The sequence below is a fragment of the Pinus tabuliformis genome, chromosome 5_2, assembly GCF_031772625.1.
Source record: "Pinus tabuliformis cultivar Carrire ecotype Pingquan chromosome 5_2, CPIR1, whole genome shotgun sequence".
Taxonomy (NCBI): domain Eukaryota; kingdom Viridiplantae; phylum Streptophyta; class Pinopsida; order Pinales; family Pinaceae; genus Pinus; species Pinus tabuliformis.
In genome coordinates this window covers 409,197,872-409,216,046 of record NC_142306.1, presented here as the reverse complement: position 1 = coordinate 409,216,046, position 18,175 = coordinate 409,197,872, and the positions used below count along the sequence as shown (strand labels likewise).

The following is an 18,175-nucleotide window of genomic DNA, read 5'->3' as shown; positions in this document are numbered from 1 at the left end:
TTGATGTGCTTCTTGTTGAGAAATCAATGCTAGTAGAAACAGGGTTAGATTTCTCTTTCTTCATAATTTATGAATTATGTTGCCTTCTTTTACTTATTTGTTATATTATCTTTCATCAAGCAATTACCAAATTATGTGTGTATGAAGATCATAAAGACACAAGACACAAGATGTAGGCACTCTGCCAGGGAAAAACCCCTATCTAGGGGAAAACTCAGTCAAAATCTCTTCCTTCAATAGTTTTCTTGAGACTCTTCAACCTAGACACAAACCTCCTCCAACCACCAAGTCAGCCTCCTCTTCCAACAACTTCAACCCAGAATTTCGACCTTGAAGCAACAACACTTCGACCCAGCAGATGGCAACAGTAATAGCTTCGACTAGACAAGAAAAACTTCGATCTCCCAGAGGAACCCAAACGAGAGAGAGAGAGAGATAGCCCAAAACTTCGATTTTCTCTTTTCCTTCCTCTTTCTCCAACTTCGCACTTCTTTCAGCCTCCTTTTCTTCTTCGCACTTTTCCAACTCTTTCTTCTGGATATCAAACTTATGAGTGAGTGAGAGAGTGATTCAAATGAATTCAATCTCCTTGTATATATAGGCTTTAGGTGAGGTCGAATTACCCTATTTGAGGCCAACTTGATCTCCTTGAGGCCGACTTGTGTGGAGATGTCAAATACCGAATTTGACTCAATAATAAATCTTTAAATGAACAATGACTATAATGACTCAAAATAAATCCTAGAAGTCCTCAATGGGGACTTTGACCTAAAACATGATGACCTAAACATGAAACCCATGCTTTAATAAGTCATTGTGTTAATAATAAAAAAATTCTTTTTCATTATTTTGACAAGTACATTACATAATGACTCAAGCACATTTATGAAGATTGAACCTAGTTAGATTTTTCAACACTCCCTCTTAACTAGGGAGATATTCATATATACAAGTACAAGATCTCAAACCATATGTACTATGAAGAGTTTAGGCACCGCAATGCCATGGACTAGATTCCTGATCAAGGCAATCTATCAGAGTGGGACTAAGATGGACTAAAGCTTTCAACCTCTCTAAGTACCATCAAGCTTACTTGCTAACCATCAACCCAGGGATCTAGGTGCGTATCCAAAGTCATAGCGCCATGACCAACGCCATCCTCCTTACTTTGGGATCCAAACATCAACACATAGTGTCAGCCAATTGTCCTCCTAGGCAATGTGTTTCACACACAAAACCTCAACATATCTCTTCCAAATTTTTATCATCATCAACAAGATCAACAATATCAACTAAACCAAGCATGCTTCTAAGATATTCAAACTTCTTATTAGGAAGAAACTTCGTTAGTATATCAGCGACCTGATCGTCTGTCAGGACATACTGTAGCTTCTCGAACAAATCTGTCAGAAGCTTCCTCAAATACAACCTCCTTTCCTACTCTGCTTCAGCACTACTGAAAGCAATAAGATCTTGCTTTCTACTCATCCATGAGATCATGGCAAATCCCAAACTAAAGCATCCACCTGTTGTGATTCTTCCATTGGTCTCACTGCCACCCTAATCAGAATTTGTGAAGCCAATCATATTGACTTCCTTACTATCGTACTTTAGGCAGTGATGTATAGTGCCAAGAATATATCTCAATATATGATTGGAAGCTATCCAGTGATCATGACGAGGCTCCCATTGAAATTGACTAAGAATGTCCACAACAAAGCATATAAACCTAGTATTTCCCAAATACATCAAAGAATCAACCAACTTACAATAGGAGGTAGGATCTACGAGACTTGAGTTAGAGCTCCTCAACTTCTTCAGATTGGTGATCATAGGAGTAGTCATGGGATTGGAATCTATCATCCCAAATTTCAGCAACAACTTGATGATATACTTTCCTTGCCCCAAATATATCTCCCCGGGTTTTTTCCATACTTCTAGACCTAAGTAATAGTGCAATAGTCCTATGTCATTCATCTCAAATTCGACTGCCAACATCTTCTTTCATTCTTGTTTCCTTCGCTCCACACTTGTAATGAATAGATCATTCACGTATAGTAGAATAATGACTGGCTCATTGTTCACAACCTTGATGTAGAGATTTGGGTTAACAAAACTCTTCACGAACCCAATTCTTAGAAGGTATGCATCCATTCTTGCATACCATGCCCTAGGAGCTTGCTTCAAACCATATAGGGCCTTCTTGAGTCTACAAACATGAGTATCTTTGCTATTTACTTCAAAGCCTTTGAGTTGCTCAATGTATACTTCCTCATCGATGGTCCCATTCAGAAATGTTGTCTTCACATCCATTTGATGGATATTCCATCCCATTGTAGCATCCAATTAAACCAAAGATCTAGTGGTAGTATACCTTGCAGTGGGTGCAAACGTTTCTTCATAATCTTTCCCTTCCTTTTGAGAGGAACCCCTTGCAACAAATCTAGCTTTATATTTGTTTATACTTCCATCAACAGCGTGCTTGATCTTGTAGATCCATTTGGAGGTGACAAACAATTTGTCACTAGGTCTAGGAACGATTTCCCAAATCCCATTCTTCATGATGGATTGATATTGATATTTTTCCTACATTACCTTCTCCCCTACTTCTTGATGAGCAGCTTTTTCAAATGTAGATGGTTCAACTTCAATCAGTTTTGTCATATATGCAGCATATCCAGAATATATTTTCGGCCTTTTACTTTCTCTAAAGGTTCCTTTCATAGCTCCATGTCCTTCAGCAACTTCAAGAGTAGCTTTTAACCAATTTTGCCTCTTCCTTGTGTTCGGTATGATCACAGGATGAATAGGCTCACTTGGTGATCCAGATGGATGTCGGTGGCCACCCGCCTATCCCACTTGGAACCCCACAACTATCTCTTTCAGTTTTTCTGTTTCCTTAATTGTAGCACAGTTTACTATTTTTAGCAGTTTTTCGAGTCATAAACTTCTTGAGCCGTTTTGAGGCCCTAAACGACATTTTTTTTGCAATCTGCCGCCAACGATTTTTTGTTAAAATCGTCTTTTCTGTCGTAGCCCTTGGAGAGATCTTTCCAACAGGGTATCATGCGCATCAAACGGAGATGATATGACCAAGTCACAACCCCAGGAAGTTGGTTGTCAAACTAACCCCAATGGGGCCCATAAACTCTTGGTGTTACAACTCCTCGTGTTAGGGTTTTGGTTGTTTGGTGTTTGCTCTTATTGTTCAATAATAAAACGGCCCTTGAGCCTCATTGTAACGCAGTTCAAAGGCATGTAGCCACCACATCTCTTCTCAGGGATGAGCTATCATCGCCAAACTAGTCTCATTTCCATATTATTTGTAAGCATATTTCATTATTTGATATTAATCAAAGGAAGTGTTATTTTTGCTACATTTCTATATTTATGGTTATATCTGTAACTTGTTGTGTTCATGTTTGAATTCGGATCACTTGGTCCTTCTTCTTCTCCTTGAATTGTAGATGGATTTTCGTGTTGTACTTCTTCAAAAATAGGTAGATCTTCGTCATCAGAATCAATAGGAATGTCCTTGGATTTTTTGTAGGCATGATTTTCATCAAATATAACGTCCCTGCTTACTTCAATATGTCTTACTTCCTTGATGTAGATTCTATATGCCTTTGAGGAGAGACTATAGCCAATGAAGATCGCTTTGATGCTTGTAGAATCTAACTTATTTCGTTTGTCCTTTGGAATATGGATATAGGCAGGACTCCCAAAGATTCGGAGATGGTCCACACTTGGCTTCTTCCCTGTGAATGCTTCCTCATGTGTGATATTTTCAAGAATTCTATGAGGACTTCTATTTTGAATATATATCATTGTCATTGTTGCTTCTCCCCATAGAAATTTTGGTAAGTCTTGATCAAGGAGCATTGTTCATATACCTTCTTCAATTGTCCTATTCTTTCTTTCGGCCACTCCATTTTGTTCAGGATAGTAGGGAACAATAAGCTCCCTCTTAATTCATGCTTCTTTACAATATGCAATCAATTCTTTAGAAGTATATTCCCCACCATTGTCGAATCTCAAAGTCTTTATTTTTCTTTCGGTTAGGGTTTCCACTTCATATCTAAACTCCTCGAATTTTTCAAATACTTCATCCTTTTCTTGAGAAGGTAGAGCCATGTCTTTCTAGAGTGATCATCAATTAATGTCACATAGTAAAGATGACCTCCAAGTGATTTGTCAGACATAGGGTCACACACATCAAAATGAATGAGGTCTAATATTTCTTTAGACCTTGTTTCACTATTTGAAAAAGGTTTTCTTGTATGTTTACCCAAAGAGCATCCCTTGCAAACTCTTTCACGATCTTATTTGATATCAGGGACGCCATGAACTAGTTGATTAAGAGTGGGAATGACCTTGTAGTGAAGATGACCATATGTTCTATGTCATAGCTCAATGGGATTGATTTCCATATGAACTAGGGCTTGAGGAGGTGGTGTAATGACTCTATATAAGCTTCCTTCACGAACTCCAATAACCCTAGCTTTATCAATACTTGAATCTTTTCCCCAAACCAAGACCTTTCCATCAACAAAAGCAACTCTATCCCCTTTATCTTCTAAGCAAGAAATTGAAAGCAAATTCTTTTTCAAACCTGGAACATATAGTATGTTGTTGAGATGTAGTTTAGCTCCATTCTCCAGCTTCAAAGATGTTGATCTCAAGCCTCTAACAGCATAGCTCTTGTTATCTCCCAATTCCACTACATGAGAAGATGGTTCCTTTGTTAGAGTTTGAAGTTGTTTACTTTCCCCTGTCATATTCCTTAATGCTCCATTGTCAATGATCCATGCATTATCATCATTAAGTGAACCTGTAAGTGCAACTAAGAACCCTTGACTTTTGACCTTGTTGAATAAGTAGTAGATCTTCTTGATCCAGGTTCCTACAGTATTGAATCCCATTCTTATCATAGAGGGAGTAATCATTTCCTTCAAGCCAACGAAGTGATCTTCAATCTTCTTTGACTTATTTGTTATATTATCTTTCATCAAGCAATTACCAAATTATGTGTGTATGAAGATCACAAAGACACAAGACATAAAATGTAGGCACTCTGCCAAGGCAAAACCCCTATCTAGGGGAAAACCCAGTCAAAATCTCTTCCTTCAATAGTTTTCTTGAGACTCTTGAACCTAGACACAGACCACCTCCAACCACCAAGTCAACCTCCTCTTCCAACAACTTCGACCCAAAATTTCAACCTTGAAGCAGCGACACCTCGACTAGACAAGAAAAACTTCGATCTCCCAGAGGAAACCAAACAAGAGAGAGAGAGAGAGATAACCCAAAACTTTAATTTTCTCTTTTCCTTCCTTTTCCTCCAACTTTGCACTTCTTTTAGCCTCCTTTCCTTCTTCACACTTTTCCAGCTCTTTCTTTTAGATATCGAACTTATGAGTGAGTGAGAGAGTCCTCTAAATGAATTTGATATCCTTGTGTATATGGGCTTGAGGTGAGGTCGGATTGCCCTGTTTGAGGCTTACTTGTTGTGGAGGTGTCAAATACCTAATTTGACTAAATAATAAATATTTTTACATGATTCAAAAGCCCAAGAAGGTTCTCTTTAAATGGACAATGACTCTAATGACTCAGAATAAATCCTACAAGTCCTCAATGGTTACTTTGACCCAAAACATGATGACCCAAACATGAAACCAATGTTTTAATAAGTCAATGTGATAATAATAAAAAAAATCATTTTCATTCTTTTGACAATTATATTACATAATGACTCAAATACATTTATGAAGACCAAACCTAGTTACATTTTTCAACACTTATTGCATCGTTGGAAAGATCTTTGTGTAGAACAACATGAAAAGGTGTTGCACTAAAGCGACAAAGTTTTACCCCCAATAAATGTCGTTTGATACCTCAAAAGGGTCCAAGAAGGTTTCAGACCTCGTTTTGCCAAACTAGGTCCGCCAGTAAAAACAGTCACATGATCTAATTCCTCCACTTTTTTTTCCACCTCGAATGCATCGAGATGGATGACAAATAATATAATGATCCAATCTGGATCATACGCTGTAAAAGTCAAAAAATATATGCTGAGTATATATGCAAAAATATATCCAAAATCCAATAATCAAATATGTGCATGTGGTTAACCAATATAAGAGAATCTGGTTGTTTAAAATTTTCTTACTCCAAAAGAATTGCATGCTTTGTTAAGGGTTATAAATTCACTAGTGTTCCCCCACCCCTAGGGGTCTAGTTTCCTAGTTCCCCCACGCTCCGGGGACTTGGGGACGAGAAGGGGTCGTTTCCCCACGCTCTCAAAAAACAGGGTACGCAGGGGGACGTTTCCTTGTGTTGAGGGGTCATTTTCGAAAAGAGGGTCATGAGGGGTCGTGGGGGGTCGTGGGGTGTGGAGGGGGCGGGGTCGAGGGGGGACGTGGGGGGTCAAGGGGCCCGACTTTATTAAATAAACTTTTGTTTATAATTAAAATTTAACATTAGTTTTAATACTTTAGGGTTTCAATTTGTCTTTTTATAAATTTAGTTCATTATTCGCCCTGGCCCCTCACTCCATTCGCAAGACGCCCCTAGTTCCTCTGCAACAGAGAGGAATTGGTCCACATATAGCTTCATCCACTCTATCAAGAGGAACAAGCTTACCTCCAAAAGAGCGGAGAAGTTAGTTGTTGTGCATAGTGTCGTATGTCTTGAGCATTATAAAGACACCTGAGTATTTGAAGGGACCAGCAACACGATGGGATGTTGATCCAAAGGATGATGCACAAGTAGATATGGAGGAGAGACTTGATGAGAGACAGATGGGGTTGGTTGGTGTGCCACTTAGCATGTTTGAGAATGCTAGTGATTCAGATTCAGATGGTGATATGGTTGATACTTATTTATTCATGCAGTAGCTAGATGCAGAGACTAGCGGGGCATTACCTTGAGGCTTGAGCAAAATTATGCTCGTTTATCTTTCGATATGTTGATGTTCTTATGTTATTCTAACTCTATAAAATTTTGATTCTTGATGTATCAGGCTTGGCTTTTATAATTTTATGTCAATACTCATTGTTCAGTATCCAATGTTCATAGTAGGAAGTGGAACATCAATATGGTTTAAACTTTAATCATAATGTATGATGTATGATTATAAATTAGAATTTTAAATTTATATGATATTAGATAATGATATTCATATCAATGATCATGCTTTGCAATTTTTCAATTCAAACCCAATTGTCATAGTGGACTCAATTTATAAATTATATTTTATATTTATAAGCTTTTAAGACCTTGACGTCCCCCCACGTTTCCTAAAAATTGGCGGGGAGCTTTTGCATAGGCTGCTCCCGCATATCCTCGCTCCCTCGCCCCCTCGTCCCGGAACCTTGGTGGAACATTGAAATTCACATGAACCATAAAATTATATGGTTTCAATTCTATTGAATTGATACAATCTCCTATGCCATCTTGACATAGTGGCACTAAAAATTTTCCCTAAAAATAGTTGCACTAAAACGAATGCATAAATGGATACAAGTTTTCTAAATTTCCATTACCGTGAATTTCAAATTTGGAAATACCATGAGGAAAACACTGAGTCTCTAAATGGCCATTACAGTCCAAATATCAACATTCCTCAATCAAAACACTGGTGTTTTCACATGTATGTGGGTCATGTCATGTATGAGGTATGGTCAACTAGCTTTCATTTGCAGAAATGTTGACACTCGAAATGCTGAAAAGTTGCTAGCTACACTGAAAGCTGAAAACCACCTCAAATTCTACCTACTACATGTGTGAGGGACCAGGGCTAGTGGGGCTGATTCCACCACCAAACATCATCAAATAGGGGTCCCACTTTTACTTTGAATGTTCAAATTTAAGGGAAATCAAAGTATGATATAAGTTAAGGGAAAAATCAACAGCTGGAAACATGGGCTCAGATACCACACTGAAATGTTTTTATGGTGTATTCAGGACATATCCCCTGCCTCCAACTCCAAAAAGCCAAATGCTGTTTCAGGCCATCCTTCCAGGAGTTTCTTGTAACAAAGTTTTGAACTTAATGACAACTTTAAGATCCTCCAAAATCCTGATTTTCTGACTATGGGGCTAAATAGCTGTTTGGCATAATTTGCAATTTCAAATAAAATTTTACATGGTATTTTCAGCTGCTCCTCTATGTGAAGATTTAAAAGTCACCAAGCTATGTATAAAAAGAACAGACTAACAACATTTCTTGGTCTGATTCCCTTGCATTCCAACAAAACCAGTTTATACTTCATTAATAAGCTCTCAACACACAATCCAGCCAGATGGGGCACATGTCAAACTTTCAACCAATGCAGCTTTTGTAGGAGGAAGTTTACCTTTTATTTTGGATGCCAGATAATGAAAGTTGTCGCTTTTTCTTTAAGAAGTTTTCAATCAAAGGCACCAACCGAGGTTGAATATTCAAAGTCATTGGTGATGTTATCAACGTTGAGACCTGCATGGAGAAGTCATCTCAGTAAAATAGTAAATAACAATGAAAACAAGATTGTTTGCTTTCAATAGTTCAAAAGATCACCTGACTTTTTGTTGTTTCAGCAGTTGAATCAAAAGTGTCCACTGTTAATTCTAGAGTTTCCATTAATATCCTTAACACATCACTGCCACCATTCTCCAAAACCAAAAGTCTCATCAATGACTTCATAACATAAATGTATCCCTTACATAACAACTCCGATCCCATTTGGAACTTCAAATATAGTTCACCCGCAAAATAGCTTAGCACGGATCCCAAACTCTGTTGATGTATCTCAAGCAGTTTAGCTGTTATCTTGTTCAACCCAGTTCCAATTGGCTGCACGTGAGGACATTGTTGAACACAATTTAAAATCAAATCAGTTGTGTAATTGTAACATGCTGGAAGCAGATATTGGTCCAAGGATGATGAATGGCGAGAATCTCCATTTTCCTTAACTATGCGTCCAATTTGTGCCAAAGAAGAACCCATTAGTTGCAAAATAGCAGCAAGCAAATAAGTACCTGAATAAGCATTTCCTTGTGCACCACATGGACAATCACTTTTTCTTACTCCAGAAAAGGCATCCATTACTATGAAATGCAAGATACTAGTGATTTCTTTCCTGAATAAATCATCTCGAGAAGCTTCACATCCTTCGACGTATGTGTGCAATGATTTTTGTAGCCTATATGAATGTCCTTCAGAACGTCTACTGGAAGAGTTTTGACGGGAACCACAGCGATTATCTTGGTGTATGCAATCATTTTCATTCCACATAAGACTGATCAAAGATTCTGAAATTGCATTTAATTCATTTTGTATATTCCTATGCTTGATCAAACAAGATTCTAATGCACGGTTCTCTAGTCCTTCATTGTTGTTATCAACATCTGTAAGGGAATAATGCTTTATGTAAAGCTTAACAGCAGCCTCAAGTACTGATATATGCTCGCCTATTGCCAACTCCATTGGCAACTTACCATAAGCAGGTATAGAATCAAAGGAAACAGCTTCACAAACCAAAGTCAAAGCATGTGCTTGGAATATCTTTGGAGCCCTAATCAAAAGCAATGTGTCCAGCAAGACAACAGCCACAGGAAGGCTTATTCGTATGTCTTGCGTATTTCTAGTATGAAGATCAAACAGCCTACAGGTGAAAGTGTCTGAAAGTTCACCTTGAGACGATAAAAGAAGACATTGAACAAATACTGCCTCTAACGAATAATCAAGATGCTCCCCACATATTGATGGCATTTTTAATTTCAGAAATAACCCAGTCGATTCGGTGTCCTCATTCGAAAAGCTTTTGCCTAGATTTGGATGGAGAATAAATTCGTCCACGAAAACCTGACATGCCAAAATTAGAGTAAAAAATGCCAAATTAGGTTAGTGTGCAATAGAAATGTGATGGTCAACCACATCATTACCAATGACAAATCATCCCAAAAGTAAAACAAGCAGCATTTACAATGATTATTCTAGATAGAGAACTATTTTCCATGCAATTTGTTCTTCGTTACATTAAGGACTTTTCTAAATTTCAAGTGACATAGAAATCAAAAGTCAATATCCAGTAATCCCATCAGGGTAAACTGAGTGGTTGGGATCGATTATGTTAATGCAGCCCCGCCTTAGTTCAAATCTTGTTTAACTTCAGTGGATGATTGCAGGCTTTGCATGTAAAAAATTGGGTTTGTGGTGGCACCTCAAAGGTTTCGACCCTGTTTTTTGTGGGTGAAGCTCTGCCCAGGTACTGACTTCACCAGTCCAATTGATATAAAAATGGAAAATAAAAGGTCAATATCCAGTATGGGAAAGCCACAAACCGCAACTATATAAAGATATGCACTCCATTTCCGTCGCATGTACACAAGAATTGTTAAAGACGTAATATATAGGGCAATAAAAGGCAACATTCATTAACTTGGAATTCAGCAGTCAAGAAAAATGTACAGGTGTTTTGAGAAAAGCAAAAGTAATCCCATGGCAGGCTCCACAAAATACCATGGGTGTACATGATTCAAGACACTAATGGAAACAGAAACCAGCATCCACCCTAACATCCCATAAAATTAATACAGCTCATATCTATAATAAAATGTGTGAATTCTATATATGCAACATCTAGTATATACAAATAGAAAGTTTCATAAAACAACTTCATAGTAACAAGAAGTGAATCTACACATGCTATGATATCCTTACAAATAGTATGGTAGCAGAGAACCAGTGACCAGTCAGAGGTAAATGGAACAATATTCTTAGATAAAATCCTACATACTAAACAATAGATGCTAACATCTCTTCCATCCCAGGGCTATAATATGGGAGCAAACCACCAATTACAGCTAAGCACAGCTTGCCTTCCCTCAAGCAAGGATATTTGAATAAACAGCAAAACCTATCAAAGTTTACTTCAAGATCAAAAGTCCTTGTCACAGCAAGGATGGGGCATATACCATGCACTTATTATCCAAGCTTTACTACTGTAAGTGAGAAAGAAACTAATGAAGAATGGCATTCCACACTTCCAAAGTATGACAAAATCAGGTATTTTACGCAATTTGAGTAAAATTTCTCATTGGCTGTCTGATGAGCTTCTTTCTAACTTTGTGGATGATGATTGTGTCTATGACAAGAGTGCAAAACATATGTTCTATAAACCAGGATAAACCACAAAGCATTATATCACTGCTGAAAACAAATTGTAACAAAGTCAGGTAAATACTTTTGAAAGGCAATGTTTTTCTTCATATCATTTTAAAAGGGAACTTACAATCCCCTTGTAAATTCTATCAATCAGGTCCGACTCAGAGTTCACTGCATGCAAATGTATATATTTCCTGCCACTTGGCTGATTATATTTCCTTTCCTGGGGTCCAGGTAAATTCTTCTGAAAAGCTTTATATTTCTTGATATCATTTTAAAACGGGACTTGCAATCCCCTTGCAAACTCTATCAGTTGGCTCCAACTCAGAGTTTGCTAGTTGCAATTGCATATATTTCCTGCCACTTGGCAGATTAGATTTCCTATTCTGGGGTCCATCTACCTTTGTAAGATATAATTCCGCGGGCCAAGTAGTGAGCCCAAATTCCACCGATATGCAACATAGTTATGTCTACAACATATATTTTTATTTTACTACATACTATCTTGAGTCGTTTGAGCCATGGATCAAGTCCAAATTCCATTGTTATGGAAAATAGATATGTTTATGACATATTTGTATTTCTTCGAGAAAAGAATAGTAAGCCTAAAATATGTCATTTTCTATAATGAACAAGTGAGAAATTGTATTCAACATGTTACTGCTAATTTAGTCTTTCAACTTCTTGTTTCCCCTCTTTTAATGGGTTTACCCCTTGTTACCCAAAGCTAAGTCCTTGGAATGCAGTAGTGTCCCCAACACTTCCCATGTTATGGGGAATATAACAGACTTTGGTAGCAAATGTTCCTGACATACCTGGTACAATAAATAGACAGAACAGTGTCCCCTGGACAACCAAATATCCCGGTGCAGCAAAATACTTTTTAATTCTTTACATTAAAGATGAAAAAGGTTTCTGTACAACTACAAACTTTTCTTTTATTAACCTTTTTTTTCTTTCCATTTCTACTTAGAGGGCCACAATGACTAGGTCCTCTTGGTTGACATGGTTAGAAGACAATATCTTCAGATTCTCTTCAATGTATGCTCCCAGTAACTCAGTTTGTAGGATCCAGCGTTGAAATTCAATGTCATAAATTATAATCACTCCCTACAGCTGAATGGGTACCAATAGTGAGATTCGAACATGGATGAATGGGATAGTCAGCATATTAGGGTGGGAAGCGATCCTTGGGATCACAATACTGCAGGCAAGACAAAAAGAGACGAAATGACCCCTCCCACAATTTTTTTATTTTTATTTTTCATATATAAGATTGCCATCATCATCCCTCTAGCCCTCCTCCCCATACCAAACCCAAGCCCCATGTTTCATGGACACACCTAGCTGCTGCACCTTGGCATAACAAGGATTCTACCCCATGCCAAGCACAAAGACAAATATGATATAAAATAATTACATGTATCAAAATCATGCTTGAAAGTTAAAATCAATACAGAGTACAAAATAGCTCCAAGCATACCTCAAGCATTGCTGACAAGCAATGCACTAGATTTTTGATGGTTATTTGGCCATGTGATTCTGATACTCCAGATTTGGAACAGTCTCTTACAATTTCAATCGTCTCTTTACTGCTGGCAAAAGATCTGGCAGATCCATCTGTCCAGCAGGAAAATTCAGAATTCATAAAAAATCTGATTTCTCTGAGATTTGTTTTCTTGTAACGAAAAACTGTTTGAACGAGAGTTGGCGAACACAGCTTATGGAACAGAGATACCAGCCTTGTAGTTGCAACCTGACTGAGACTGGTATCAAAGTCTAATAATGGTAAGATTCGAATATAACAGCGCAATAGTAAAACAATATCACTATGTTCTATATTGCAAGGATAGGAATTGTCGCTTGACTGATTGACAGCAGCTAATATCATTTGAAGTTGCTTCAAGAGTTCCTTGAAAAGTAGATTTTGAAGTAACTTTATGTCATCAAATTTGACACCAATCTGAATGTCCATAATGCAGATAGAAATTGAATATATATCTGGGCAATGAAACTTATTCGATGATACTGCTGAAGATAAGCATAGCAACAGGCAAGAAAGTGGCTCTAGAATATGAGTCCTTGAGACCTGCAAATTACAGACAACCAAAGTTCGATACATTAAGTATAATTCTATGGCATTTAAACAAAACGCGTAGCAAAATCATGACAGCTACAGATCCTTTAAAAAAAAGCAAGAACTTAATCAAGGCTAACAGCTAGTTCACTGGATTACAAAGAAGAACACTATAGTCAATACAATAGCCTTATTAACCGGATGATTGAAACATCTTATTCAAAGCTCAAAACACAGATATATCATGAATGTTTCAAACAGAAACCTTTGAATACAAGCTTACCTAGACACTGGATTTATCATGTTTTCTAGGACTAGCGTTTGCATTCCCACTTTGTATCACCAGTTCACATAGCAGTCCCATTAACCTATTTATGGTCATTTGTTGGGCATTAATAAAATTATCTTGCCTTATCTAGCATATATCCCAAAAGGTATCTTAGAGAAAATCAAGAGTGTAAGTTTTAATTCTTCTGGTCAGAAAACAGGGAGAATGATGGTTACCCTCAATCAAATGGTAAGCAATAGCAAGGGCAGAGGATTTGGGGTGATGGGGCCTTAAAAATATTTCAGTTTGGAAAATCTCTTGCAGCCAAAACTATGTGAAGATTGGTATTCAAAGATGGACTGTAGAATCAAATATCAGTTTAGAAATGCATAAACCTAAATTCTATACAAAGATGGATTAGAAGCCCAACCACCAATGTTCCATACGGACGCATCCCCCAAGTTGGCGCGCATGCTCCCCGCATTTCCTACACTCTCAAGACAAAGGAACACATGGGGAAATGTTTCCCTAATGTGGGGGATGTGTTTCCCCAAAAGGGGTGCGTGTGGGTGTCCCCTCTGAATTTTTTCCTGAAAGCAATAATTTATGAGTGGGGAAGCACTCAATCCTAGGACCCTACTAATGCTATGTAATTAATGGTAATGTCAAATTCTTAAAGTGACATCCTCCTTTTACTGGATTTTTAACATTACCAATAATTGTTTTGGGATGTTTGAGAGTGGTTCCAACCTCGTTGGATTTCATATGGAAAAAGTAGAATTTTAGATCCCACTCAAAATCCAACAAACTTAAAAGTTTCAAAGATTTTAGGACTGGAGGGATTGCAATGTTTCCATTGAATTCTATCATTTATGAGGGCATGGAACTAACATTTAATCAAAAACACCAACAAGTCTATTTGACATGTTAGGCCTTTTCTATCTTATTTTAACGCTTAGAGGGTAATATTGATGATAAGAATCCCAATATAAACAATGACTTTGATGATATGTAGGTATTTGTTGTGACATGATTATTTTGAACTATAGAAGCCATGTAGAGCCTCCTTTTTAATATATTTTTGGTTGAAAGATCAATTGCATGTTCGAATTCACAATTATATTGTGAGGGGGAGGGTGAATCAATATAATGACAATTTTCACTTATTTGAAGCTAGTCAAACATCATAAAACAACAAAATCATAAATTGAACAGGGAACACAAGATATACATGGAAACTTTTATGGGAGAAAACTACAGAACTTCTTTATATGAAAGATATTGTAAGCACCAACCTATTGTTACATCAATCCCTTCTTCTACTTTGTAGGACCAATCCTCTTTGTTGCTTTGCAAGGACCAACCTACAGGAGACACAAATCACCTCTGTTACCCTGTAGGCACCAACCTACAAGAGACACCAATCCCTTCTACTACTTTGTAAGCACCAACCTACAGGAGATATCAATACCCTCTACCGCTTTGTAAGCACCAACCTACAGGGGAAACCAATCCCATCTACTATAAATACTTGTAGGCATCAAACCACTTGTTTGCTTCTTCGTAATGTCTATTAGTTACTTTTGCTTTCACCAAGTCTGCTTGTTGCTTCTGTCTTCACCATTTTTGTTAGTTGCTTTTGCCTTCACCAAGTCTACTTGTTGCTTCTTCCTTCACCAATCCTACTTCTCCTGAAACTTGTTGCTTTCGGCTCCTTCTCAAGAATGAATTTGCACAACATGCCACGTATCCAAATTTGCAAATCTTGTTTTGAAATTTTTACCACATGTACCTAGAGAACTATTCTCTATCTCATCCAAATTTCACAAAACATCTCAAAAAGAAAATTATAGCAAAAATGACAAGCTCACCTATTTGACGAAAAATTCAGGAACGTTCAAGAAGCCTAACTTCCTTAGAGCATATCTCCAAAATTATACAAAACCAAGGTCTGTAACTTGAACCACAAATACATGATGACCTTCTTTCTTTATCCTCCAAGTTTCACGATCTAAAACATCCTAAAACAAAAGTTATAGCAAATATTCCCAGCTGACTTGTTTGAATAAGATTTCGGGAGCATTCGGAAAGCCTAACTTCCTTTGGCCATATCTCTAAAAGTATAGTGAATCAAGGTCTGAAACTTGAATCACAAGTACATGAAGATCTTCTATTTGTATCTTCTATTTGTATCTTCTATTTGACATGTTAGGCCTTTTCTATCTTATTTTAACGCTTAGAGGGTAATATTGATGATAAGAATCCCAATATAAACAATGACTTTGATGATATGTAGGTATTTGTTGTGACATGATTATTTTGAACTATAGAAGCCATGTAGAGCCTCCTTTTTAATATATTTTTGGTTGAAAGATCAATTGCATGTTCGAATTCACAATTATATTGTGAGGGGGAGGGTGAATCAATATAATGACAATTTTCACTTATTTGAAGCTAGTCAAACATCATAAAACAACAAAATCATAAATTGAACAGGGAACACAAGATATACATGGAAACTTTTATGGGAGAAAACTACAAAACTTCTTTATATGAAAGATATTGTAAGCACCAACCTATTGTTACATCAATCCCTTCTTCTACTTTGTAGGACCAATCCTCTTTGTTGCTTTGCAAGGACCAACCTACAAGAGACACAAATCACCTCTGTTACCCTGTAGGCACCAACCTACAAGAGACACCAATCCCTTCTACTACTTTGTAAGCACCAACCCACAGGAGATATCAATACCCTCTACCGCTTTGTAAGCACCAACCTACAGGGGAAACCAATCCCATCTACTATAAATACTTGTAGGCATCAAACCACTTGTTTGCTTCTTCGTAATGTCTATTAGTTGCTTTTGCTTTCACCAAGTCTGCTTGTTGCTTCTGTCTTCACCATTTTTGTTAGTTGCTTTTGCCTTCACCAAGTCTACTTGTTGCTTCTTCCTTCACCAATCCTACTTCTCCTGAAACTTGTTGCTTTCGGCTCCTTCTCAAGAATGAATTTGCACAACATGCCACGTATCCAAATTTGCAAATCTTGTTTTGAAATTTTTACCACATGTACCTAGAGAACTATTCTCTATCTCATCCAAATTTCACAAAACATCTCAAAAAGAAAATTATAGCAAAAATGACAAGCTCACCTATTTGACGAAAAATTCAGGAACGTTCAAGAAGCCTAACTTCCTTAGAGCATATCTCCAAAATTATACAAAACCAAGGTCTGTAACTTGAACCACAAATACATGATGACCTTCTTTCTTTATCCTCCAAGTTTCACGATCTAAAACATCCTAAAACAAAAGTTATAGCAAATATTCCCAGCTGACTTGTTTGAATAAGATTTCGGGAGCATTCGGAAAGCCTAACTTCCTTTGGCCATATCTCTAAAAGTATAGTGAATCAAGGTCTGAAACTTGAATCACAAGTACATGAAGATCTTCTATTTGTATCCTCCAAGTTTCATAGTTTCAAACATCCGAGAACAAAATTTATAGTGAAAATGCCTAGTTGGCCTGTTTGAAAATTATTTCAGGAGCATTCAATTAGCCTAACTTCCTTCAGCCATATCTCCAAAATTACAGTGAATCAGAGTTTGAAAATTGAACCACAAATATATGGAGATTTATTTGTATTCTCCAAGTTTCATAGTATGAAACATCCGAGAACAAAAGTTATAGTGAAAATGCCTAGCTGACCTCTTTGAAAATGATTTCAGGAGCATTCAAGAAGCCTAACTATTGATTTGGGGTAGCATTGGATGTGCTCTAGCCATGAAAATTGGTGGAGAGGCTAAAGCACATGAAATCTCCAAGACCCAGAAATGGTTTGGGCAGATTCTAACCAGTTTGGGAGATATTAAAATAATTAATATTTTTAATGGAGTTCCTAAGTCTAAACTTCGGAAAATAAAATATTAATTGGTATTAATATAAAACTGGGTTAGAAGGTTCAAAAAGACATGAATCAAGCCAAATCTAATCTTAGCCGTTGATTAGAGATGTAATCTCAGCCGTTGAAGGACCAATAGGAAAAGTATAAGAAGCAGCTTGACAGTAAGTGGGAGAACGCACCAGAGTGATTAGTCATTCGATTTACTAGAGCAGGGTTTGCTAAGTAAAGTCCAATCAATGATCAGCAGCGAGAGGCAGTGAGTGAGGCAGAGATAGTGCCGAGAGACCAACGCAGAGGCAAAGAGGCAGACGCAGAAGCCAGAGCATGCCACGCAGATCCCAACAGAGACAGTGCAAAGCCAGAAGGGTTGGCGTCATCCACACAGTGGGCAGCAGGAGTGACGCAAAAGATTGTAGAGGTTGCACAGTGCCTCAGAGGGCTGGCCCAGAGGGGTTTGAGGCTGACGTAGAGGCTAGGGGGGCTGACGCAGTGCTTCAGTGGGGCAGATTTCCTAAATATCTGCTTCCGAATAGAGAGGTATTACTATCGGTTATTTTTCTGTCAGGTGAGCCAGTTTGGCACCCAGTTGTACTCAAGGATAGACTGCATAATAAAATAAACCCTCAGAATTGTTGCACCGGCTTTCCCAAGTTGTTTTTCCGGGGACAGTTGTCCAAATATAACGGTGTCACTTATGTGTTTGTTATTTCTTTCAACTGTTGATCTGTAGATGGTTGAGACTGTACTATGTTTATTTCAATGTTTAAATAACTTTTTCATA

General features: G+C 37.5%; 1 protein-coding gene across 1 annotated transcript in view; it reads right to left on the bottom strand.

Annotated features, from left to right (window-relative positions):
* Positions 1-18,175, bottom strand: part of LOC149159259 (2-isopropylmalate synthase) — a 130,549-nt gene that overhangs the window by 49,245 nt on the left and 63,129 nt on the right. The window contains exons 2-4 of the mRNA XM_089433458.1: positions 12,630-13,235; positions 8,558-9,844; positions 8,358-8,476 (exon numbers count right to left, since the gene is read on the bottom strand). Coding sequence (XP_089289584.1) covers positions 8,358-8,476; positions 8,558-9,844; positions 12,630-13,235 — 2,012 coding nt within the window. The remainder of the gene's footprint in view (positions 1-8,357; positions 8,477-8,557; positions 9,845-12,629; positions 13,236-18,175) is intronic.